At 40.3% G+C, this 26,978-nt stretch overlaps 2 protein-coding genes across 13 annotated transcripts in view; both read right to left on the bottom strand.

Moving 5' to 3' along the window:
• The window catches only part of atp8a2 (ATPase phospholipid transporting 8A2), a 60,625-nt gene extending 41,488 nt beyond the window's left edge, over window positions 1–19,137 (bottom strand). For 2 of the 11 annotated variants that reach the window (XM_044105583.1, XM_044105580.1), the window contains exons 1-7: window positions 18,845–19,137; window positions 14,131–14,238; window positions 8,677–8,854; window positions 3,568–3,667; window positions 2,182–2,280; window positions 2,019–2,064; window positions 1,739–1,779 (exon numbers count right to left, since the gene is read on the bottom strand). In XM_044105583.1, coding sequence (XP_043961518.1) covers window positions 1,739–1,779; window positions 2,019–2,064; window positions 2,182–2,280; window positions 3,568–3,667; window positions 8,677–8,854; window positions 14,131–14,238; window positions 18,845–18,887 — 615 coding nt within the window. In that variant the 5' untranslated portion in view covers window positions 18,888–19,137. Of the gene's footprint in view, window positions 1–357; window positions 508–1,738; window positions 1,780–2,018; window positions 2,065–2,181; window positions 2,281–3,567; window positions 3,668–8,676; window positions 8,855–8,917; window positions 10,599–12,530; window positions 12,655–14,130; window positions 14,241–15,163; window positions 15,313–18,844 lie in introns of those variants that run through there. The other 9 variants (XM_044105582.1, XM_044105581.1, XM_044105585.1 and 6 more) reach the window with 9 other exon arrangements.
• Window positions 19,138–19,851: 714 nt separating this feature from the next.
• rnf6 (ring finger protein (C3H2C3 type) 6) lies at window positions 19,852–26,402 on the bottom strand. 2 transcript variants are annotated; one of them, XM_044105578.1, is made up of 5 exons: window positions 26,301–26,402; window positions 26,054–26,170; window positions 24,326–24,481; window positions 23,886–24,050; window positions 19,852–23,200 (listed from the first exon to the last, which is right to left on the bottom strand). In XM_044105578.1, exons 3-5 carry the CDS (start codon window positions 24,465–24,467, stop codon window positions 21,360–21,362), a joined length of 2,148 nt encoding a protein of 715 aa, XP_043961513.1. In that variant the 5' UTR covers window positions 24,468–24,481; window positions 26,054–26,170; window positions 26,301–26,402; the 3' UTR covers window positions 19,852–21,359. The 2 variants fall into 2 exon arrangements, with proteins under 2 accessions (XP_043961513.1, XP_043961514.1); XM_044105579.1 differs by lacking the exon at window positions 26,054–26,170.
• Window positions 26,403–26,978: the final 576 nt, after the last annotated feature.

Below are 26,978 nucleotides of genomic sequence, written 5' to 3'. Positions count from 1 at the left end.
AGAAAGCAATGTAATGTTTCAAAATTACAAAAGGAAAACTAATATTATTAACTTGTCTGTCTTTAATATGTTCCAGAGAACAGCAACAACAAAAAAAAGAATGTAATCTCTTTTGACAAAAAAGGGTGTGGAAAGTTTATACACGGTATCACAGGAGAAACTACCGTGCAGTAGGCTGTTTACTCATTTTAAAGGCACAAAGGGAATGCAATGCATCTCAAAATTGTAAACACACCTGTTTTTACAGTTTCATAGTTTGTGGGAGAACCTTTGCACAAACTATGAAACTTTAGACAAAACTTCTTTCAGAAGCAAACTTTAATGAGCCTGGATGACAGCTGGAACAAATTCCCTTACCTGTCCAGACACATTGAAGCTTAAATCCTGATAAACAAGCTTGTCACCGACACACTGTAACAAGGACCCAGATCTGACTTGATTCGACCTAATGGAGCGAGGATGAGCACAGCTGGGCCCAGTTAATGAGGACATTCAATAAGGAGCCCAAATCTTAGGAAAACAAGTCCACACTGCATTGTGACAACAGAACATTTGGGAACTTGATTCTAATAAATAAGCTCAACTGCATTGCTGCTCTCGATTCGGTACATTTCTCCTCCAACTCTGATTATATGTTTCATTATCTCAATGAGCTGGCTTTCATTTCAGTTACGCGTTTACTTTCTGTTTTTGTACAACTCAGGGAAATGCAGCACTCTCCACATTTATTAGCTACAGAAAAGCCTAAAAACACTCAAGTGTTGCAAAAAACTGAACGCTTAAATTGAGTATATGTATTTGTAGAGGGAAAGCTTATTCAAAAATTCCATAATTATTTTTTGCCACATTTATCGTCACATTTTTGAAGTGTTAATACATAATGCCTCCCCTATTCCAAAGAGAAAGCACATACTCTTTTCCTGAATCACATTAAAATGAAGGAGCATTGGACAAGAGGGATATTTGATCATTCCTTATCTACAGACCTGGGTTAACTCAACCTCAGTAGCATTTGCAAACTCCAGGTTTCAGCTTGTGATAATAAAGTTAAAAAAAAAATCCTGGCATTTTGAATGAAAGAAACGAATCCTTCAGGGAGTTGTGGATAATGTGGGAAAATTTTGATTTTGTGTCTGATTGGGTTGACTGGGTCATCAGTCCAAATAACGATCCATTTTGGGTTTTCTGTCAAGTTACACAAGAATTTCCTCCAAAAATTAAAAGGCTTCATACACTCTGAAACAGGCCCATTGCCTCAGATTGTCTACCTTACTTAAAAGTGGCCATAAGTTGCAAAAACATGATAAGATCATGTCGACTCACGACTAATTAAAACATAGAAAATGTGTGTTTTTAAAACAGACTTAAAAACAGGAAGCGAAGATGTCCGTCTTAGCATATAAAGACAGTTTGTTCCAAAGTTTGGGTGCAAAAAAAATAAAAAGCTCAATATAATTTCTTGTCTTTCCCATTTTGAAAAATACATAATTTGTACTAGAATTTACAGAAAGTTTTTTTTTTTTTTTTAAAGAGGATGAATTTTTTTTGGGACTGTCAACATTTTTCTTTTAACTAACAGTTGTATTCCCAGGAGGTTTAACATTAGACACCTTGAATATAGCCATTATAGTAATTTTTTTTTTCATCATTTCTGCTATTATGATGTGATGAAATGAACGAGAAATCACAAGCATGATAAATGAGACGGCAGCGGCCATGTTTGCGATGATAGCGATACCTGCTTCCAGATGATCGTCTGCCAAGCTCCGTTCCGCAGCACTGAAAGACAAGGACAACACAGCCATCAGTCAGCCTATGTAGCGGCTCTCATACAGTATTCATGGCCTCTAAACCTTTGTCTTTTTTTTTTTGTCTTGGTCTGAGTGCCCTTTAATGCTATAATGACCAACAGACAAAGGCCATTCATCCAACCATGAAAGGAAAACAAAACCCAGACAGACAAACAGACACGCACGCTCATGGAAAAAAAAAAAGAAGAAAGAAATCACTCAATATACCTGTCGTCTTCTTCTTGTTCACCGTGTTATCGGCTTTGTGTCTTTTCTGCAACAGGGTAAGAAGAAGATGGAATAAAAACATAAACATTTATAAGAAAGTATTTAAAACTTGCTCTAGGAGCAATACTACAAGTCTTGACCAAGTCCCTGCTGAGCTACTCACATAATCCTCTATGATTTCTTTAATTCCCGCCACAGTGAGAATGAAGATGAGCGGCACCAGAGTGGTGTAGCGACCGGTCGGTGATACATCGGGGATTTGCTGATGAGAAAGAAACAGAATCTATACTTACATATGTGCTGATGGGCAGCATCATCTATGATGATGACAATAATGACAAGCAGAGGGTTTCTTTGGTAAGTAGATTGCCAAGTGCTTTTGAAAAATATCTGTTAGCTTCTACATTAAAAACTCTAGGAAACATTTATTTTTACTTTCAAGATGTTTGTAAAGATGATGTTAATGAGAATGTAATGGATCCACGGAAAAGCAATAAAATCTTGGTGAACATCCGACTTTTTAATGCATATTAAATAGGGATAAACAGGATAATGCAATCTCTTGCTCTTACTTTTACTTTAATTTGCCATTTTTTCCCAAAGCATCTTAAAATACGATCTAATCATTTGCTGAGGATCATTTTGACCCTCGTCAATGATTAATATTGCACATACAAATACAACAAAAAATGGGCTCAAACAGACAGGGCTGAATGTTTCAGTAAAAGCATTCTGGGTTATAAAACATCAGCATCAACAGATATTTATTTTTTTTATCTTGGAGTCCACATTCTGATGGAACAGGACTTTGATCTAAATATATCTTAGATCAAAGGTACATTTAGATCACTTGGACTGAAGACTAAGTCAAAGTCTTCAACAGGTTCAGGGGAAATATCATGCATAGACTTAGTAAAGTCTGCTGGATAGCAAGTTAAGGAGCAGGAGCGCTTTAATCAGCATGTCCATAAGATCCATGAAGCTTAACTTTGTAAAACCTGGTACACTCTCTATCCAGTGACATGGTGAGCACAACTCTATTAGTCATAGAAGATACTGGACTTTTAAAAGATGGTAATGGTTTGGATCCGTAACAGGTAATGTTTCATTGTGAAATTGTAGACTCAACATTTGCCAGCACCACAATGTGTTCCACTGATAAACATTTTCAGTTTTGAACAGCATAAGTCAGCAAAGTGTGTTAAGTGTTTTAATAATTAGCTGTTAGCTTTCACTACTTAGAGGATTTATTTTTATTTAAATGCTGATATCAACTCAAAGTAGTGAATTCTCTGCTATAGGGTAATAGTGGAAGTATTACCAAATCTGTTAAATTTACAGAATCTCGGAACAAAATTTATTTTGTTGTACTTTTTACAGTTTTAAAAGAAAAATAGTAAATTGGACTTTGGAGGTCAGGGACTTAAACAAAAAAAAAAAAAGATAAATCAGAAATTTTCCACAAGATCTCTGATTGGTCCATTTCGAGTATAAACTAAAAGACAAAGAATCAGGCCCAGCCCCGACCAGAACCAGCTTTAGTGTTTACCTGCATAAGTGCGATGAACAGGAAGAAGGCATTGGCTGCCCGTCTGATCTGCTCATAGAGGAACCGGGGCAGAAATGTGAGAATCCCATATTTGGTGGTACTGTATGAGGACAATGGAAACAACAGATAATGTGTTCAGATAAACAAGAGAAAAGATCATGTAATGTATTAGCAACAAAAGCTCAATAAATAATAGATTAGTAAATATCAATAATGATATCTTAACCTAAAATTCTCTGGGGAATCACTTACTTTCGAGGATGAATAAAACAAAACTCCATTTGTACTATAAATTCCCAATTGTGCTCAGGTAGGGGAAACCTGAGCCACTAAAGGCTGCACACACGTCACATTTATAAATAGATCAAGATATTTAGTCCAACGCACTAAATTGAGACTGAGAATGTCAGAAAATAGGTGCAAGAAACCTAGGCAGCCCCAATTTATCCGTCAGTCAGCTGTATTGATCCGACAGCTGTATTGATTAGCCTTGATATAGCCATTAGCTACAGTAAGTGCTTTTATAGAAGCTAAAAATAAAGTCAACCTTCAAGTTAAGAGCTTGTTTTCTGTTTGTGTTTTTTCCCCTCTTTTGCCTAAGTGAAGAGAAAAGGCTTCTGCAACAAGCTTCCTTTAATAGATTGTGGATGTTTCTGTGTGCGAGTGCTGCGAGTGTGCACGCATCAAATGGCACAGCACAGTTCAGGATCGCCAAGGAGATGAACCCGTAACCCGGACCGCTGCCCCCTCTAGATCAGCCTCATACTTACAGCCACAAAATACGAGGAGCAGGATGTTACATGGAAAAAAAACACGGGAGCAACAGCTGTTGACCAGTCACACTGACACACAGGATCCTGACCCGGAGGCGATGGATGCCTCTGAGCTAGTGATACTACACACCTCAATCTAATCAAAGACAAGAGATACGGCACTCCAGCAACAAAAACACGTGCATTCCCACTGAATCAAAAAAAAAAGAAGAAAAAAAGGAAGAAAAGGCACCTGCATGTGTTAGTGTTTGTAGTGTACATTGCTAGAAGTGTGAGCAGCTGTCGGCAGCAGGGGTGATGCTGTCCTGCAGCTGTGCAGCTTTGGACTGTTTTTATAGAAAACAGCATTCAAAGTACAGTGCAGTCAAAAAGTATTTGCCCCCTTCCTTTGGCTCAGATTTAAAAACAAAAATAAATTAGATCATTGATCAAAATTTTAATACTAGACAAAAATAGCCAGGAGTTAATGCCGAAGAAGTTTCTTAATTAAGATAAATGCTAGAGCTGCAGAACCATGAAATCACTAAACTGAAACTGTCTTACAACAATGAAACAACCTGAAAAAAAGTTATCCATCCATCCATCCATTTTCTGTTCACCCTTGTCCCTAATGGGGTTGGGAGGGTTGCTGGTGTCTATCTCCAGCTACGTTCCAGGCGAGAGGCAGGGTTCACCCTGGACAGGTCGCCAGTCTGTCGCATTGAAAAAGTCATCATGTCCCCATTTAAAGAACTTCAAGAACAGATGGGAAGTAAAGGCATTTACATCAGTCAGTCTGGTAAAAAATTACAAAGCCATTCCTATGACTTTGGGACTCCACAGGATCATTATCATCGACAACTGGAGAAAACATGCAACGATTGTGAACTTTCCAGGCGTGGTCGGTAAACCAAAACTAATCCAAGAGGGCCTCGCCAACTCATCCAGGAGCTGATAAACTCCAGAACATTATCTATGTCATTTATCATTTTCTCACTGAACTTAACTGGGTCAGTTAATGACTAGGGAAAAAGGTAAAATATTTACCAATAAACATGTTGAAGGCCCAAGGCTTTGGAAAATATTCGGTGGACATAAGCAACAAAAGTGGAATTTCTTTGAATAAGCTAAGATAGTATTAAAAATACATACATCTACGGTCAGAAATTGTGGTGGAAGTGTTATGGTATGGGTGTTGCTTCTGGTACTTGCTGTAGTCGAGTCAAGTCGTATGGCTAAATTTGTTGCTTGGATAACCTTTCTGATAAAGTAAAAATATTTGAAAACTGCTCATTTGTTTTTGCTCAAGTTATGTCCGATATTAAAACCGTTTGATCTGAAACCTTTAAGGGTGACATAAAAAAGGCAAGCCCAGAAGAAATCTTCAAAAGGGAAAACTAATTTTTCGGCACTTCTTTATTCTAAAATGATCATGCTGTGTACTGAAGAGTGAAGCCTGGAAATGGAGGGGAGGACAGTGGAGTGAACAGATAAGAGCTGCAAAGCTTTAATCTCAGAAGGAAAAATCAATAATGCTGTTGGACTTTTAAAACACAAACTAAAGAGTTACAGGAATACAAGGACATAAAAGGCTTTTTGCCTCTGGAGCAAGAGTGCTCCCGTCCGTCCAATCTGCACGGAAGAGAGGCGGAGCACCCGAGCGCATCCAATCAGATGGCCGAATGGCACCCACTTTAATCTCATTAGGTGAAATGCTTCTTTTTTTAAAGTGAAATTCAATCTAGCAGAAACACTCATTCTAAAACCTTGCAGTACAAGCAGAAAACAACCCATTTCAGACACACAACAGGAGAGTAGATCTACCAACTGCACAAAGCAGACAAACGACAAAACTACAGGAAAAGACACGAGGGAAAACAACACTAAAACAAAACACCATGTTTCCCTAAAGATGTGAGCCCAACAGAAACCTGTGGGAATACATGTGAGAGAAAAGGTGCAAAGATCTGCATTGGAGTTTACTTTTGTCGCACCAAAGCTGTGATAAACTCAGAAGGTCACGTCTAAGTACATCACACCTAAAGCCTTTGACGTGGAGGAGGCACAGGAGACAAGTTTTATCCTCAGTGATGCAAAAATAATTAATCACAGTTTCCCCTCAGCAGAAACACACCTATTCTGAAGAGCTTTGTGTAAATTTATGTTAAACGTGTAATTGGGGTTTAATTTGCCAAGCAGCATTAAATATTAATGCGGACATATTGATTGGCCAACACAGTGTCATGTCATCTCGTTAAGCCAAGCTTTTTTCCCCACCACTCAAGCATGTCAGCCTCACCCTTTGAGGAAGATGCCAAATAATCACTAACAGGAGAGAGAGATTTTCAGGTGAAAATTTGTGAGAATTAGTAGAAACTCAGCGAATGATCACTATTTAAGTAAGAGGAATACATTTTCAGAGACCCAAAACAACCACATATCCAAGGTTCAAAGTCTACTTGACACATAGGTGAAACACGGTGGCTGCCCTTCAACTCCACTTGCTGTGGATTTAAAACCTGCTAAGCAAACATCAGCTCTGATGGACCATCTTTTAGCCAAACAAAGTACCAAAAGGTTAAAGAGTTAACACATACACTATAAAAATTAATTTTGGATTGTATTAGATATTAAAATGACTTGCATACAAATAACTCAATATATTAATTCTAACAAAATTATGAACTCTATTTTAATAACACATCCTGAAAATGGTTCTCCAAACTGCCATTAGCTTTTCTCTTTTCTAAGTAGTTTTTGTTGTAAGGCTGATACATCTACATAGAACGCACTGCAAATGAAAATCTCAACTTGGTAGGAGCTAAGAACTTTCAAAAAACTTTTATTGATAAAGTTTCTGTGTTGGAGCAAGAAATTATGTTTGCAACCTGCTGTTGGCTTAACAAAGGCACTGATGCTAAGTTCAATGAGGAAATATTTAAATAAAAGCACTTGATTCAGTTATGCACAAGCCAAAGAAATTAAGTCCTCTGCTCTGTGTATGATCTTTGAGGAGAGCTTAATGCATTTTCAACATTTACGTTGGAGTCTATCATGGTTTGTGGATCATTTAGTCATTATCTGTCTCAAACACAAGGTTTAAAAGCCCTTGCAGCTGGGATTCAACCACTGATCTCTGGTGTGTTCCTCAGAAGAAAAAAAAAGAAGTTTGTACAACTAGATGAAATTACTTTTGAGTCCACGTCTGTGAAATGCTGCTCATCCATACTGCTCACTGAAGTAAACAAATAACATTGAAATTCTTTGTGTGGATCAAACTTGTCCTGTAAGACATCCACAGCCTGAATATTTACTCTGCAGAAACAATATTTTGTGTTTAAAGTGTGCTTTTTGAAAAGGTCAATATTTCTGTGAAATCCAGGTTTGAATATTTATCATTTCTTCCGCTTGCTACAAATAAAAAAATAAAAAATAGATTCATCTTTGAGCGTTTCCTTTTATAACTTGTAAGAATTTAACCAATTTAGTCGAGTAAGTACATTTTGTAAGTTTGTTTACGGCTGGTAGCCTGTTTTCATGAGCAACTTAATAGGAAGAAGGGCAAACAGAGATGGGGAAGATATGAAACAAATAGCTCAGCTTCAGCTTAAACACGGACTATAACCTTTATGCCCCAGTTTGACCTCTGAGCATGTGGCACCCTTGTCAGCAAAATACATTTTAATTTGTACACCACCTTGAACACAGAATCCCCAAAGGAAAACATGATGGTGGCAGGATCATACAATGAGAATGTTTTTCCTTAGGAAGAAAGCTGGTTTGAGCTAAATTTCAGACTTGCATCCAATTAAGAATCTGTGGCAACCTTGAAAAAAAGATGCTCACATATGCGCTTATCCTGATTTGACTAAACTTGAGCAATGTTGCAAAGTAGAAATTTCTGATGCCAGATGTGCAAAAGTTGTAGAGGTATATCCAAAAAAACATGCAGCTTTAACTTCAGTGAAAGGTGGATTTAAGTACTATTGACCCAGTCCAGCTGCAGGCAAAATCATCCCCCACTTTTCAGATTTTTATCTCCAAGAGACATTTGGTTTCACTACTAGAATTTTGTCTACTTAGTCAGCATCTTACATTAAATCTCTAAAAATATAAAAGTAATCAATTTTCATTTAGCTGGTAGACTTGTGAGATTTGAATCCTAATAAAATTGTCAGATTAGCTTTACTCATTAAATTCAAACTATTTTTTGTTTTCAGTCCAGTAATAATGCGGCTTTGTGTTACAAATCATGATTTTTGAAGCCATTAAAGAACTTCCAAACTTGAACAACATTGATAAATAATACATGTCAGAGCAGAAATCAAGAATCAAAGCGGCTAGGTTTTATGCCTACCTCACGTGGTTGTCGCAGAACTTGGTGCTTTGGGTCCGATTGAGGATCACAGTACGCGCAGTGGCGTCTACGGGATCCGCCTGGGAAGTGGTCCCGGACATCTCGTCATCCGCCTTGCGGTACCCGGCGGACGAGCCAGAGGGTCCTGCGCCGTTGGATTGATGGGAGAGAGGTGAGGCTGAGTGAGTCCGAGTGGGAGATGGAGAGACAGGGGAAGGGTGGGAGAGACACACACACACACATATAGACGTGGAGACGTGGTTTTTACAGATCAACAGCGACCAATTACAACCAGAGGATGGCTACTGTATGCTGAGGTCTGCTGAAGCGGTTCGGGTCGATTCGGTGACGTTTCCTTTCTCTCTGTAATTGTCTTTCATGTGCGCGCGCGCGTTTCCCAACGCCCACGGGGACCCCCCGCGCGTAATAATGGATATGCTGAGTGATGCACAAAGGCGAACAAACACTGCGGGTTAGTCTGCTTTTTATCAGCTGCTCATGTGGACACTGAGCGCACATGTAGACAGAGAAAATCCAGAAAAGTGACAGAGGAGGAAGAGGGGTATCCCACCCGCTCCGTCTTCTTCGTCCTCTCCTCCCCGCCCGCCTGGCTTTGTCATCTCGAAGCGTCGTGATCTCCGCTCATTCACCCCCGCATGCGCTTCGGCTTCGTGGATTTTATTTCCAAAAAACACGGGAGCCCGTGCGTTTCTGCGAAGACGCAGGCAACAGCAGCAACCAGGTCTGGAAGCTACAGTTCACTCAGCTGCTGGAACAACGGCGAGCGGGCACTGGCGAGGGCAGTCGTTTCAGCGTTACCCGCCTCCCCGCGCTCCTCTTTCGGGTCGGCTGAGCCTGAAGCTGCCGGTGAGATATAGTGAAGTGTGCGCCTCCACTCTGAGACGCTATACGGGCTTTATCTGGTGCGTTTGAGGCGAGCTCCTCCCTCCAACATGATGGCCCCGGCTGCTCACAAACGAAGCGGGGAAGCCATATGGAGCTCCTGCAGAGCTGAGGGGCTCAGCTTTTAAAGGGCCAGAAGCCTCGCATCGCCTTAAGGTTCTGTGGTTGGGCACAGATGGGATCAAATGACATGCAGCAGTCAGAAAACATCCATCAGAGATCACTTCATGTCACTTTCTTTTTACTTTAATACCACTGCAACTTCCTGCAGGACACCGTTCCTCAAACTGTTCACATCTTTAAAATAGAACCTATTTATAATCATGGGATCAGATTCTCCTGTTGTTTGTTATAGGATTATGTCTGTAGGAAAGTCTGAGTGAAACCGTCAACAGGCTAATTGCATGAATAATTCAAAAAAGAATAAGCCCTGGCAGGGTTCTGCTTATTGAATTTCCAAAGTCCTGAAGTGCCATTTCTGCCTCGCTGCAGTGCAACAGGAGATGCATTAGTCTGTCCCATCATCGATAACCAAAACTGGATTAAATCCTTCGATTTCACTCAAGCAGGATATTCTGGGCATGAAGAGAAATAGCAAAAAAACAAAAAGTGCACAGATGTAAAGTAAAGTCTAGTGTATCGATTAATCAGCTGACTGTTGATAGTATGTTTTGCAAAGAAAATCATACACCTAGGACTTTTTTATATTTTACAGAACACCATCCAGAAACCTTAAATTTACTGTGTTTTATTGGGATTTTATGTGATTGGGCAACAAAAATAGTGCATGATTGTGAAGTGGAAAGGAGGATTTCTGCACTTCATTTTGCTGGCCGGTGTGAGGAAAAGCCAAGGGCTGTATAGGTTTGTTTTAAGTTATAAGAGGACACAACAAAACATGCGGAAAAAGCTGCTCTAGTCAAATAATAAAATCTAGATAAGGCGGAAATGTTGGGAGAAGCATCCTTTTAGTTAGTGCTTCTCCCAAAACCTGAAAACTGATTATTACAGTGCGAACTTTGCATTTGCCTGTCACTTTAAATCTCAATAAAATACATTACATATACCCCAGTGAAAACAGGAAGCAGTAGATTATTAAATAAAAATTCTAATACATTTTGATCACCTTTTAAAAGTAGATAAACACATCTTTACCAGGTGTGCCAATAACGATAGATGGTGTTGGACATGCAGCATTGATTCTCTGCCATTACACAGGGATCCGGTATGAGGCAAAGAGCAAGGGTCAAAGTCTGTTGAAGCAAATTGATAATTGACAGCCTCTCTGCCCTTTTCTATCTCTTTGCACGCACATGACCTAATGAGAGATGTACAAACTGAGATGTGAGTCACGATCACACCTCTGCACAGTGTGCTGTAAACAACTCTTGGAACAGCTGGCATAGCAGCAGACAATTCAACTGATTACAGTAAACATGAGGCTAAAAGCAGATAAAAAGACCATCGTATTGATGTGATCAAGTTACAGCATTGTCTTTCAAGAATCCTTTGGAAATTGAAAATACACTATCCTTCATTTTCTAACCCTGATGGACTTCACCTTTCCAGAAACGATCAATAATGGCTCTCTCCGCGCCACGCCTATAACTCATTTCTGTGGAGATCAATGCTCCCACTACTCATCGCGGATGGAGGCCGCAGATGCCTCTGTAGCTCCACTGATGCACCGCCGATGAGTCAGCAGCAAACTCCAACAAAGCACAGCCCAGGTCAATTACACGCGACGCGCCTGAGGCAGCCAAATTAGGAACCTCAGGTCTGATAACCTGCAGTCGGAGCAGGAAAGACTAGCCTGATCCCCACTCAACACTCTGATCTCATAGCCAGAGAGAAAGATCCTGTCAGCTACCCATTTGGTTCCGCAGTCTTAAACTAAACTAAATTACTTGAAAACAAGCTTGTTTGATAAATCAATAAAGAAATTCTGAGTACTATACACTCTCTAATGTCTGTTTCACACAAATGGCACTTCAAATTGAGGCAAAAGTGGGGCAATGCAATCCAGAAGTGCAGACAAATAACTTAAGCGCAGAAAAAAAAAAGACTTCAAATTTTTACAAAGTCTAGAGTTTCTAATTGTCCTTTGGCCTGGGTTGTTTCCAAAATTTCACTGTTAAAAAGCAGCCTGGGTCGCTGAATAATACATGCACAGAGGCTGCATAATTCATCTACATTTTCCAGTATGGCAGAGTATATTGAATCCAGGGCACTACCTTCGTGTTGCTGCACTTGTGCTATCACTCCCAACAGCCACAACCAACTGTCTCCCATCTGAGCTATATTTTAAATGGCAAAAAACCCCACTTCACAGACAGTTAAACACTTAATCCAATGATGCAGTCCAGAGAAGAAATGAGCCGGAAGACATTAGCTACTAATCAGAACGACAGCTATGGCAGAGCTGATGATGTTATCCCCAGATGTTCAAGCTCTGCCACCACACATGCCACACTTAGGATAGGATTCTGGCTGAGTTCCTGCTTTTATTATCTGGAAGAAAAAATAAAAAATCTTCAAAGAGAATCAGCTTCCACATGGATGCATGCATACCTATTTCACAGCAAGACAGGCAAATTTAGCAGAAAAAAAGTCTTGGGGAGTCATTGTCTGTTAACACCAGAGTTGTTTTTAATCCAAAGACAGTGGCAAGCCTCACTGAAGTCTGCTCAGGCTGAACACTGAAGAAGTCCCATCCTCTAGGCCTGTCACGATCATTACATAATCAACATATCACATTAGGTCTAGCTTGGTCAGCTTGGAAAACACCGAAAACATTTCATCTGGGCATTTTTCACCACTAGTAATGTGCTCTTCTATGATCACAAGGCGCAATATGTTAATCTTATGCATTAAATCAAACAAGACGTCCCTATCTGTCATCAAAATATCAACAATACGCCTCCGTACAGTTCTGCACAGGAAAACATTACCTACAGAGCTCCGTCTGCCTGGGCGACCCTTATGTCCCATTGTGGCCTGGCGCCCTGAGTCCTATTTCCAGCTCCTTGCTAACATGGTTGCCATCAGCCCCCGTGGGACCATTTGCTACCGTACCTAAGTAGGAAGCAAAGGGAAGAAAGCCTCTTAGGGAAGAAGTGAGCGAGCATGATAATCCTTTCTGTGTCTGCTCTGCAACTTCACCTGCTGTTAATCCATAACCTGGTAATCCTACAGGTGCGACACGCACTAGCAACATAAGTTGAGCATATGCAGATAGAGTGCCTTGCAAAAGTATTCACACCCCTTGATCTTATTAATGTTTGTCATGTTACAAGCACATGCTTTATGTGATAGACCAACACAAGGTAGCACATAACTGTGAAGAATGTGGGATATAGGATTCTCATTTTCTATTTAAAAAAGAAATACATTTGAAAAGTATGGCATGCATTTATATTTGTCCACCTTAAGCAATCGTTTGGGGTCATCATTTGATGAAGTTACAGCTCCAAACCTGTGGAGAATTAACGTTTTTGGCCATGTTTATTTGCAAAACAGCTCCCCACCAACTCATGAAAATCATCCCCACAGCCTGATGGTGCCACTGCCACATCTGCACTATATTAGACAACTGGTTTATTATTGCGCATAACATTTTTCTTCTGCTTCACAATTAGGCATCATCCTAATTCATAAAATAAACTGAAGCTTGTGGTTGTAAAATGACCAAATGAGAAAAGGTTGCCAGGGCTGAGAGTACCTTGGCGACTCTGCGTCTCTACGCACCTTTGGACAACCACTGCCACCGCTCAGATGTATTTCCACACACAGACGAGAGAGTGCACATTTTTATGCCAGAGGATATAAAATAAACCATCATGCATCTACTTCCCTGTGCTTCTCTGCACCACATGCAGGCAGCACTTTTCGTGTACTTCCTCTGTACATGCATGCCGTGGTCATACGTGCATGCATGTGCTGATTTCTAGAGCATGCATGTGCTAATATTTTTATTTTACCTCAATTTATGCATTTTCTCCACTAATGTTCAAAGTGCTTTCTATTGGCTACAAGCTCATGCAATTAGAGAGTGAAGTCCTGTGCAGCATTCGCCATTTTATCACTTCAGGCCCCAAGGAGCTACAGTTACTCAAGACCCAGAGCAATGTTGCTTTACTTTTCAGCTGCAGATTACGGAGCCCGTCAGGGCACGACTTAACTCCTGGGTACACTTTGTTTAATTTGTGGGACCCACTCAATAATAACATTAATTATTATCATTAATTATCATTAAAAACTATAATAATGGACAAACACAATCTCGTTTCATTTTAATCTGGGAATGAATTATAATCACTTCTTCAAACACTTGCGGTTAGACATGGAATAATTCTTAGCAAGCATTTGGCTGCTTGGTTTTTTTTTTTTCGCTCCAATGTCACCAGACGAGTTCCGTGGCAGATCAAAAATAAAGTATTTTAAAAAATCCCATTTGTAGCTCATCAGGGTCAGAGGCTGGGGAAACACCTGCCTCTAGCTGCACATGCAACTTGGGTTTCTCATCATCCAGGTTGTTTTTAGCAAACTCACTTTTGTCAAACTTGTCTGCGAGGCGAGCACGCATGGTAGCGTTGGTGCCCTGGTCTTGGTCCTGAAGTTCAGAAGCCTCCTGCCTAATGGTGGTCAACACTAACTGCTCTGTGGGCGCCAAAAAGAGGCCGCAGGAGAAGAAAACAACACACACAGGACAAGAAGTCATTACACGCGCACAGCGTTTCCGAAAACAGAGTCTGCATTTCAAATTTACAATGACATGAGATTCCATGTCTTCAAGTGGAAGGTGTCCTGCAGAGCTGCTCAGAGAAATTTCTTCTGGCTTGTGCACGAGTGCCCCCTGGTGGCTTACCCGTAGAAACAACTCATTTTAGTTTCTACTTCTACTGTCTCTCCCAAACGGGATCTTCAGTTTCATGGCAGCCATGACGACCAGTCATTATCTTTCCAAAACAGATGCGCTGTTGACAGTTTGGCCGATATGCACGACTCGCATAAATTAGATACACAAACAGTGGTACAAAATGGGGCCATTTCTATGGGGTGCCGTTTGTAAAGTTACGGTACATAGTAAAACATTAACAGCAATAATTTGCTTTATTTAGCCACATCATTTAAAAAAAATGGGTGTTCATTATTCAGTCATATTTTGACCGTGTTATTCATACACTTATAAATGTCAGAGTTCCAAGCTAAATAGTTAATTGGAACTAAATATTTAGTTTGCAAACTAAATATTTAATTCCAAAGTAATATATAATTTGGATTAAAAAAAATTGTTTTCAAACAAAATATTTAGTTGGAAAACTAGTTTTCCAAATAAATATCTAGCTCCAAATACTTATTTTACTAACTAAATATTTAGCTCAAAACTTAATATTTATTGTTCCAACTAAACATTTAATTTTTGGACTAAATATTTAGCTTGCTGGCTTGTTATTTTAGTTGCTAGCTAAATATTTAGCTCGTAACAAAATATTTAGATCCAAATTAAATATTTAGCTGATATGTAAATTATTGTGCCGTTAATCGGAAGTGGAATATCAAAAGAAAAGTTGGGTTTGCTTGCCTCTATAAACTCCACCGTTGAATCGTTGCATTTGTCACTGAAGTTACGTTTTCTTTGTCATCGATTATTTTCCTCTCGACATTTCCACCGTGTCAGTTGAAAACATAGAATCTGTCGTTTTAATGGCTATGTAGACGTTTATTTATGGAACTACAGTTTCTACATTAACATCCGCCACTGTGGTATAGTCAGAACACTTCCGGTTCATAATCGATTCAATTTTTGTTGTTTTAGAGCGGCTATAAACGTTTATACACAAACAACAATATATTGAATAAATTTTATATAAATAAGTTTGTTTTATGAATGAACAAACAGGAATTCTTGAATTTCGGTAGCCGCTCTTCAAATAGTTAAATAAACCAAATTAATGCTGTTAATTTTTTTACTGTGCAATTTTACAAACGATATCACATTTTACAGGGATATACATTCAAATTTATCAAGCAGGAACAATTATCAATTATATTTTGTTAGGACCTATTTTAGATATTCTATAAACCTCAAAAGCAATACAATCTGTTTGTGAATATTGTGAGTAAATATGACAGGCTGACAGAAGTGGACGTCATCGCCTGTAGCAGCTCACTAATTGGAGCAAATTACCAAGAGATCAAGCTCCAAGAGATTAAAGTAAAGGCAACGTGAAGAGCATACTGTGCTGGAGTGCTTTTCACATGTTGCATTGATATCCTAAAACGTGATTATTCTATGCCATACCTGCATGGCAGCAGAGTAAATTATATCTGCAAATGTATAAACATAAAGAACTTTTAAAGTTGGCTTAACTAAAATGTTATTTGAGGAGATAGGATTTAGATTAAGTAGTAATTTTTGGCTTAACTAAAATGTTATTTGAGGAGATAGGATTTAGATTAAGTAGTAAAACATTAGTCTTGTGTTAGATTTATAAGATTCATTTTAAAATAAAGCTTTATTAGCAAGCTTGTTATTTAAACAAAAAAATCTGGTTTCACATTAGTCACAGGGCAATAACAAGTTTATAAAAATGTACCTTTTAAGACTCAGGAGACCCAGAAAACTTCTGCATAAAGTCCTCATGGCCCAGATGACACGCTCACAATCTGCCCTGCTTTTTATTTCTGGAAGCTTCAGGAACAATACAGCCACTCACAAAAACAAAGACCCCTGACAGCATGTGCTATTTAAAACACCAAAATGGGATAAACTTTCTTCTTTGGTAAATCAATCAATTTAAATAACCTTTTGTCACACATAAAATCATCTGCTGCAGCCTCATATGTGAATACGGTATCTTCATCTCATCACCGGCTTTTCTTAAGAAAAAAAATAAAATAATAACAAAAAAAAAGCAGCAGATCTTAAAAAGGACATTTATGTAAATTAACCTGACTGTTTCCTGGCATGACCCTACATGCATTTGGAGTGTCCTATTGGAGCTTAAACTGATCATTAAACCAAAACTGGCAAGGCTGGTTTTGGCAGCTGGTTAGGACTCCCAAACCAGCACGAGGCTCCCAAGAGCATTAGAATTGTCATACAAATCATGTTTACAAATGTGATTTTTATTTAAATACTTCTTGCAACATTAAGTGTTTTGTTGTTAATAGGTTACATTTTTAAAATAGCCAGACCTGTCTTAAACCTGAGAAGACAAAATGCCGAAAACTATAACATCAGCAAAAATTTCAATTCTTTCATAGAACAAGATTGAGAACGAGGTGAATTTTAGTCAATAATTATGTACTCAGTCCTTAAGTTCTAAACTCTGGACATCAGATCAGTATTACTTTAAGTAAGAAAAAAATAACTAAATATTTTTAAGCAGTGAACAGAGCTGGCCCAAGTTTGTACAGAGCCTTTTGTAGAGTTCTAACAGGAGGAAACCCTCTTCTTGTTAAGCCCATCAAGTCAAGTTTACTTTTTATATAGAACATTTTCAGCAACAAGGCAGTTCAATCTGCCCAGTTACCAGTATTTTAATACAGATGTTTTTAAGGGAGGAAGAAGGAAGGGAGTTTATCTGTTTTTCAGCCTAAAGGCAAACACAGACAACTATTAATTATTCATTGAGATTACTTTTGTCAACCACATTGACTGAAATAGAAGTGGAAAGAAAAAAGATTAAACTGGTAGCATTAAGTTATGATTATCTAAACAAAACTGCATTACATCTTTTAAATCTACATATTATCATTCTCAATGTATAAATATAAAATGAAGATTCCTTTGGGGCTGTCCTGATGGTTTGGGAGACTACAAGTGAAGATTTTGGCCAGCTCTAGAAAACCAGTGAAAATAGGATTCAGGCGACATACAGTCCACCGATGTCATATTCAGATACTACTTTCCAGTAGTGAAGCACAATAATGGTTTTGTTGTATGATACATAAATATTTGAAAATAGGTGTGCTGTACTTATATTGAGCTGTTTTTCATCACACATACCACTTAGAGTTATTTTACACTGAGCCATATTCACCCAGTCACACGCACACAACATCCGCACACTCACACACAGATCTTGAGGCAACTTAAGTGAAGGAAGTCGGAATCAGACCCACAACTGCTCCCCATGTCCTCCAGATACCAGTGTGTGGTGGTGTCAGCTGCAGACCATACCTTGTAAATCTCCCCCAAATACTTGAATGGCCATTACTTCACAGTACTCTCAAAGCAGTGATTATTCCCGTTGCTTGTGTTTTTCCAACACACTTTTTCCATCCACTAAACTTTCCATAAATATGCTTTGCTACTACACTTCGTGAACAGTCAGACTTTTCAGCAATTAGATTTTGTCACTTAAACCTTCCTCGTGTTTCTTTTTTTTATTATTGCGAAAGAAAAAAAGCAAACGTGTTACAAATCGTTAGCTTACTGGCCTTATATCATTTTGTAATTTTCATATAAACTAAATTTTGGGGTTTTCATTAACGTTGTATGATTATTCTGCAAATGCATTTTTTTTTATTTGACAAGAGAAATAAATGAACTTTTCGATCAAATTTTTATTTATTGAGATGCACCTGTAGATGATGGCCTGGCGGGGAAGCTCGGTGCGCTCCTCGGACGATCACGTGGTTTTTAAATCGGGTTTTATTGGATTGTTGCTGCAGGTGCTTGGCCTGGACTGTCTGGCCCAGACAATGTATAGATATTTTACTATGAGGTGCTCTAAACATAAGAGTCCATTCATGCACCCAAGTAGGTGGAATGCAATAATCCAATGCTACAGATTTATGTAATACCATAATTATGTCATGGATCAGTCAATCCAGTACCTGAATGAGCGATGATGTTACACTCTAGATATTTTTATCCCAAAGTTTCTGGACCGATATTTTTCATCAAGGAATCATTAGCGATTCCTTGATGAAAAATATCAGTGTTACACAATAAATCCGTCATCTGTAGACTAATTGCCCTTGAATTCCCATCCGGAGGCTAAAAAAATTAATAAAGGGATTTTGGGATACTGCAAGTCACCCCATATGCATGCCGCAGTCCGGAGTTATTATGCCAGGCACATACCAAAACCACCCGAGTCCAAACAGGACGGGACAGGCCGCTGAATGTCCAGCAGTGACAGGCCTCATCTAATGAGATAAGCACTTTACAATGACAGGTCGCAGTGTGAGCGGCGGGATGAATCCTGATTGGTTCGCCATTAAAAGAGGTGAACTGGGTTATTTAACTCACCTCCCTCGCTGTGGATCTTCTTGCCTCTCCGGTTGAAATACATCTTGCTATGGGAGAATGACAATCGGTGTGGCAGGGACCAGGACGAGGAGGAGGCCGGAGCGGTAACATGCTCACGGCTCACCGACAGAGCCGAGGAGAGCCGCTCCGGTACCGGGCAGAGCCCGCCTCACCTGCCGCTGATCCTCCTGCGGCTGGAGCTGCTGGGCGATCATCGCTTCTCGGCTGCTGCTGCTGAACCGCGGAGGATACGATGAAGGGGGCAGATCCAAACAACGGTTATTTCACCTATGTAATATAGCGCCACATCCGGTGGACTCTTTCAAAATAAATCACAAAACTGACATAGTTCCTGTTTGAATTGATCTAAAAAGATCCTTCCTGCACACAGCAGTCAGCTGTGTACAACCGCTCTTTGAAAAAGCTCGGATATTTTGAGTTATATTTCATTTTTCTTTAAGATTATAATTTATTTTCGAATTGAATTGAACAGACATGAGACTGGCATGGAGGCTCACCTTCCAAGAGACAATCAGCCTCAACATGCAGTCAGAGCTACAATAGAACGGTTTAATCAAAGCATATATGTTTAAAAAGGGTGGGTGTCATTTTATAGCACAATCAAGTAACTATGTTACCTTCAGTTGTTATAAAAAATAATTATTAAATTACGTTAAAAGACCTTAGCTTTTGATTGAAATTGGACCTCTGCCTCTTTTAAGAAGCTCATACGCTAACACTCCACCTTCAGCACATATTTAATACAATGTTTATCATTAAGCCTTTAACAAGTACAGAATCAGGGGCCTAAATACAAATACACTTCTTGGGTTTTTATTTCTAAAGAAAAAAAATAATTGAACAATTAAGACTCTACTGTGTGTTGGTCTATCACAAACAACACAATTACGTTTGTAGTTGCAAAGTAAAAATAAGTTCAAGGGGTATTAATAGTCGTGCAGTACCATAACAAAGCATTTGAAGGAGAGAAGACAACCAGTGTCTGATTTCTTTTTCATACTATATTCATCATATCCATTTTATTTACTCTCATGACAAAGCAAAATATATCAGTTCATATTCCAAAAGCTGATTTCCATCATATTAAATAGGAACAGAATAAATATTCACTTCTGAACCCTTTGCCCACACCAACCCTACTATGGGGCCACACATTGAATAGCATAGTTCTTATAGAACCAGCTTCAACAGACACCAGGCCTTTTTTATACACACAAACACACACGCCAACAAACCATACACTCTTCCACACATTCCTACACACGGTACTGCAACAATCCTGCAGTTTAGTTAGGGACACAAAAACTGCAGAGATGCAGTTAACTGGTGTGTACTGCAGCTGTTATGTATAAAGTGACAGAAACACATGTACTGGGTGGGTTAGTTCTTAATCCATTTCTTTTACACAAAAAGCTATTCTGTGCATGTAATGGAAAAAAATAGATAAAAAAAAAAACAAACCAATACATCAGGTTTCACACCAAGTCAGATGCTAAATGAGGAATTTTGAGTTAACCGTACACACTGTGGAATAATCTTACTTCCACATCTTCCCAGTCGTTTGTCTGTATGCGGACTGGCAACAGAAACAATAAAGATATTGATTTAAGAGTTTGTCTTAGAGTGGAAAAGACAACTAGAGACAACAAAGTTAATGTCCAACAAGTCAATATTTTCCTCTTTCAATATTGCACAACTTATGCGGACCAGTCTGAATCCCTGATTATCAAAAGAGCCTGCTTTACCAGAACTGTGGCGACAAATCTTTAAATGGTTTTAATTCAAAGTGACTGCTTTTAATGGATGACTGCTGGATCTCTGCATTGCATTTTAACTGTAGGGCTTAAATTAATACAAGCACAGAATGAATGTATTTCCAAAGTGAATACAAAACTTGTTAAACCCGCTCAAATTTCACACATTTTTAAGAAACTTTAAAATGGACTCTTTAGGCTTTAAAATAGAAAAACAAACAATAAAACAAAAAATTTCCTTCTTCCATTCTGAGCAGTTGGGATGTTAGCCTTGTATCTTCAAGAACCTGATAAGCAGTGCAGCCCTATTTACAGCTCATACTGATAAAACCAACCCTACAAGTGTGCTGTATGGTCAGTTCTAAACAAAAAAAAAAACAAAGGTCACGCATGTCAGACACAAAAGTGTTAGAATCAGACTATTCAACGGTCGCTACAGGAGCTCCTAAAGCATAAAAGCCATTTACTGACAGACTTCTGAAGCCCGATGAAACAAGTAGCAACTAAGGTCACAGGAGGAGCTAAATGACTTGCTCAAAACGTAGCATCTAAAAAAATAAAGTTGTTTTTTTTAATTCTCTGGATTTAAAGTTTCTTTCCCGTTTTGCACACTTCTGGTTGCACCTTTTTAAATTTAACAGATGTTTTCCAAAGAAACTAAGCGGTGAAAGCGATATGTACACGCTAAGCCCACTTGGGTTTGCTCAGTCTCAGCCAGCCGTGAGCAGGAGAGGGTGGGGTCAGTCGTGATGCGCTGCGAGGATCGGCTGCCTGCAGATGGGGCAGGTGTTGTTTTCGGAGAGCCAGCGGTCGATGCAGTGGACGTGGAACTCATGGGAGCAGGGCAAGCGCCTCAGCTTGTTGCCTTGAGTGTATTCGTTGATGCACACGCTGCAGGCGCGACCCATCTCGCCTTCAAGGCTGGCCTGACCGTACGTACGCGTGGATAGATTGTCGATCTGCTCTTTGGTCAGACCTCGGGGATGCTCGTCGTCTTCATCGTCGTTGAGTAAAAAGAAGTGCGCCAACCTTAGGATGGGCAGGGTGCCGTTTTCAACCAAGTTGTTGGTGTCTCGGCTGTTTGCCCGTCCGTCTGTGGAGCTAACTACACCACCTCCAAATCTGGCCTGCCCAATCTGCTCATCCTCGCTCCTCACCTGGCCCTCCAACCCCTGAACGACCTCATCTGTCCCAACCTGGCCAGGCTCATTCTCATTTAAATGTAAACGACTGCTGCTGCTATTTGTAGCGCCAACGTCAGCGTGGCTGGGGGCAATGCTTTCCGAACTTGCCTCCGTCTCCATGAGCGAGCTAAGCTCCCCAAATCCAGTCATAATCTGACGCAAGATGGACCGCAGGGCAGTAGAGTTGGGTTCTCCGAGGCCCGTCTCGCTGATGCGCCTCAACGGAATCCGGATGGTGCTGACATAGGTGCGGATCCCGGCTCGCTCCGAGCGGGAGATGGTGCGTCGGAACCCACCGCTGTCACTTTCGAAAGTGACCGTGTTTTCGGCGACCCGCGCACGGGATCGAGTTCTGCTGGCGATGCTGTCCCGGTCCCTGTTCTCGCCGGGCCGGATCCTTCTCACCTGCAAGTCCAGCATGATTGTTGGATGGCGTCTGACCGCCGAACTTCCTGTGCCTGCTGCGGGCAACTCGCTTGCGCGCTCTACTGTTTCCACGGCGGACTCCAGCACAGCGTCAGGTTCGGACACAATACCCCCGGTCTCCATGGATACAGATGTTGTGACACCGCTTGGCTCACCAGTTTGGATCGTAGACCCATTTGGACTGCTACCACCTGGTGGGAGCGTGCTGACATTAGGTGTTCTGTTCAAAGGGGATCGACTTCTCCTCGATGTGCGAGAAGAAACTCCGCCCCCTGCTGCAGCCCTGCGAGCTCGGCCACGGGATCGAGTCCTGCTGCTGCGTGATTCGTGTCCCACAGCTTGGGGTTGAGAGTCGCCCTGTGGCGACACCCGAGGACAGTCTAGAGTAGGAGGCATTTCATTACGTCCATGCTCTGCCTCTACATTCAGGACATGATGCTGCGATGGTGCACTTTGATCATCGGGTGGACCGGGGACAGTAGGAGAAGGTGCTGATGAATGCAAAGTAGAACCCCGCCTCTGGTTGGTGGCTGGGACTATCTGTGCAGGAGGAAGCATGGCGGAGGTCACGGACAGAGCAGTGGTACTGCTGCGTGTACGCCGGGTCTCGATCCTTCTCATGGCTGGGCGTGGAGAGGGGTAAGGCGCAGGCCTCGGAGTGGCTGAAGCCCGAGAGCTGGAAAGAGGGGAAGCGGTGCGGGCGGAAGTGTTAAGAGGAGTCACCGGGAGTTCTGGGGCATCCACAGAGTTCACAGTGTCAATATGCTCTCCCGGCTCGGGCTGATCGTGGTTGATGTTGATCTCGAGACTGAAACGAAACTCCCCGCTGTTGGGATTGGTCCGGCTGACAGCCCTCCACGTCTGGTTACCACTCTGGCCGCTTCGAGTTGCGTTACCGGTGCGCCTGAACGTGTTCAGCCACTCCAGTAACGAATCACCATTAGAAGAATCTGCTCCAGCTTCTGTAGCCCCTATAAGTAAAATAATGTAAGCCAGACTTAGTAAGTTAATATACAACACACTAAAGAAGGTGCTCCGTCAATAACAACGTAGACACATAAAACAATTACTTGTGATGTCAGGTGAATGACAGGTATATTTTTCTGATTTAATCTGAGCTACAATGTTATGTGTCTATTTCTTTAAAGACATACAATACAGCCTAGCATTCAACATCTTTTATTGGGGTTTTATGTGGCAAACCAACATCAAGTAGTGTATAATTCTGAAAAAAGTACAAAATAAAAAAAAACCCTGAAAAGTATGACCCATTTTTCTATTTAAGCCCCTATACATTGATGCTCTTAACCCTTGGGCAGTCTTAAGAAGCGGGGTCATCTAGACCCACAATTTCCTTACTGTGCGTAGGCCCAGCAGGGTCACACTGACCCTGTGTACGCTGCTACGACAGTTTTTTTTATGTGGTTTAAAGAACTGACAGTCTGACAGGGAAACCCCCTACTCAACCGCTGTCTGATCGTGACATTTTCCGCACTCCTCTTAAGCGTTGCACTAAGATCGTGGGAAGGTTAAATAAGATCCAATCAACTGCCTTCATAAATGTGGAATTAACTTGCCAAAGTTACAACCGCAACAAATATTCTATTGTGCACAAGCCAAATTTTGGCTTGATAGAAACCCTTCCCCCCTTCTTACCTGCCCCTCCTCTTCCTCCAGCCCCTCTCTCCTCTCCTGCACTGCTACTGCTCTGCTGTTCTCCAGAATCAGCAGTCTGCGATAGCTGCTCAGCATGGGGCTGAGACGACACTCGCTCTTTGGCTCCATCCAGGCGTTGACGGAGCTCCTCTGCAGTCACCTCCCCTATAAAATATGGTAGGTGTGAACATGAAGGCTATTACAGCATAAATTGTACAAAACTGAATATGTTGGAATGACAGAAGTGTCAAAAATTCCAATGCAATTCTAGTTAATTTCATTTTGGGCCTTTATTTGCCAACTTGTTCATACATTCAACATCTTTTGCAGAGAGTTCACATTTTAAGAGCCAAAAACCACTTGACCCCTTGGGTAAAGGTGCTGCTACACAAATAATAAACATATTTAGTCCGTCAAGGGTTAATCAAAATGTATCCTACCAGGAGTGCCCAGCAGATTGCCATCTCTCATCAGGCGGTACTCTTCTTCACTCAGTTCATTTATAAAGTTGTAGTATGCCTCCTCCCGTCGAAGACGCTCAGCCTGCCTCCGCCGTTCACTTCCCCCACCAGGAGGGTCCATCACCACCAAAAATGCTGCAAGGGCAGATGGGTTTGACTCTCATTCACACATGGAATCGCAGCATTACACAAACAGACAAACAGTTCTGTTCAAAATAATAGTGTGTTGCAAGAACATTAGGAACATGTATACTCAGAACGCAAACTATGAAAAAAACGTTTAAAATTTACCATTACTTTGCGGAAAAGCCTACATATTCTCATTTATCGTGCAAGCCGAAAAATCATTAATCATAATAGTTGTACAACCACTCTGAGAACTGTTTCATGTCTCTGTTGTATTGAATTGACCACCATGTCGCACCTGTGAGCAGGTATCCCAGCCCAAGGTGATTGCACTACATTCCTCAACTTCTGTGTTTCACGGTGTTGCCTAGGAACCAGCACTTTTAACGTTTGGTTTGGCACTCCATAATATTTTTCATGTTGGTCTTGCTGGAACTAAGATGCTTACCCATTTCACTGGCATTTCTATTTTTGGCATAAGGCAACATCCAAATATATTGAGGTATTCAAGCTGGAAACCTCAATGTAGAATAAAGAGGCCTGGCATCATAGTTTGAGAAACATTCCTAAATAATGACAATAATGACAACATATGACAGTCTGGGAGTCCTTTCGTAAACTGTCTGGCCCCATAGAGGAAGGTTTACTTTAACAGTTTGTAAATCCATTTCTCTCTCAATTAAGACTGTTGAGAGAGAGAAATGGAGAAAAACATAGCACAGTTGAAAAGCTGTGTTATATTTTCAACACAAACCCTTCAATTACAAATGCCATGTTGAGATACACTCTTCTACCAAAAACAGAAATTGCTCCAGTCAATGATATCAGACTTCCCTTATTTTCAGTGATGTACAAGGATAACAATCCAAAAGCTGTTTCAATCTACTGTGGTCAAATAAACAGACATCGTGTTGAAGTAATTATGCATTTACATTTGTGTAAAGCAAAGTTTCTCAACCTTTCTCAGATCCTACTGTGCTGCATGCCTTAGGACTTGATAACGTGCTGAAGAAGTGATTCAATCAATTAAATTAGGTGTAAAGCAACGCAACTGTTAAGCTGAAACACTCTTTCAAGGCTCTACTAAAGGCAGTCAACGAAGTCTACACCATCAATAAGCCATTATAAGGTTAGGACTATGTGATGGGTAAGGCTAGGACGTCCGTGCTAACACTTGCCCTGAAGGTAAGGGCAGTAAAGCTATCTTAATCTGATAAGCGGATAGAGGATGGATTTATTAACAAATATAATAACGGCATGTCTCTCGAAAGGGAAATCTTATTGTGATTACAGTAAAATCTGCCGAAAACCCAAGAAGACAGCAGCTAATACAGTTGAAAGACTGGCGTTGTCGTTACAGCCAACAACCAATCACCATCCCAGTTTCCATGAGTGACACTCCAAGCATTCAATCAGTGCCCCGCAAAGGCGGGTCATAGGAGGCTAAACGGAGTTTTCCTCCATGTAAACGCAGAGCAGCAAAGGAAAGACAAAGAATCCCCTCAGCACTTTTGACTCAGACTAAATAACATGTTAGCACTTGGTGATGAAATTCTGCTACAGACGAAACACAATATTTACCTTTGTAGATGTTTCAAGCCGGCAAAGCGTCATTTAAATGCGCAACGCCTTGGTGTTAACTGAGCCCTAGCGTATTAGCATAGCCAGTGAGTAGCAATCAGTCGACACCACAGCAAACTGTCAGAAAAACTCAACATTACGCTCATGACAAACAATTTTATGAAACAGATAACATATATGAAGCCTGGCACTTGCTTAGATCATACATCAACAACTGGTGACGGCGATAATTAAGCGATTAAAGTACCTGACAAAGCAGCTGTAATATGGACGGTTCTCTCAGTTCTCTCCTCTCTCAAACCAAGATGGGACCAGTGGTCCAAATTCTAATGCGGTCCGGGAAAAACACCGTCAGTCCTTCGCTAGTTCCTATGAAACGTAACACTCTTTTTGTTTCCTAATAAGCGAGAAAATAATACAACATTTGCTTGTAGTATTTTTTCCATTAACATAATGAGATAAAAAATTTTATTTGTTCTTTAAGCGATTAAAAAACAGTATTTAATGTTGACCTAATATATATTGTCTCTAACCTACTTCCCAGATTTTTCTTTAAAATCAGCCAGACTCATGTGGAATATACTTATACTATATCGAAACAGTATGATTTAACAGTTTGAAAGAAAGGAGCCTAGTTGTAAAATATATCTATATATTTAAATCTTTAGTATCAAAGGGCATGAAAAACATAATTTATAGCGTGATAAAATATGTAAATCATAAATATATTCACAGAGGAAATTTGTTTAGTTTTGCTATAATTTCTTATTCATTCAAAATACAATTTATTCCTCCAATGAGTTTCCAATGGCTTGAAAGATCATTGGACCCAAGCTCACGTATAACCCCTTTAGTAAGAGTGTTACGGAATTTGTCCAAATCAGCTAAATGCTGCTTGTCCACAATATTGTTTAGTAATGTCATC

The sequence above is a fragment of the Gambusia affinis genome, linkage group LG21, assembly GCF_019740435.1.
Source record: "Gambusia affinis linkage group LG21, SWU_Gaff_1.0, whole genome shotgun sequence".
Classification (NCBI taxonomy): domain Eukaryota; kingdom Metazoa; phylum Chordata; class Actinopteri; order Cyprinodontiformes; family Poeciliidae; genus Gambusia; species Gambusia affinis.
The sequence above is the reverse complement of the archived record's forward strand: the minus strand, read 5'-3'. Positions and strand labels throughout refer to the sequence as shown.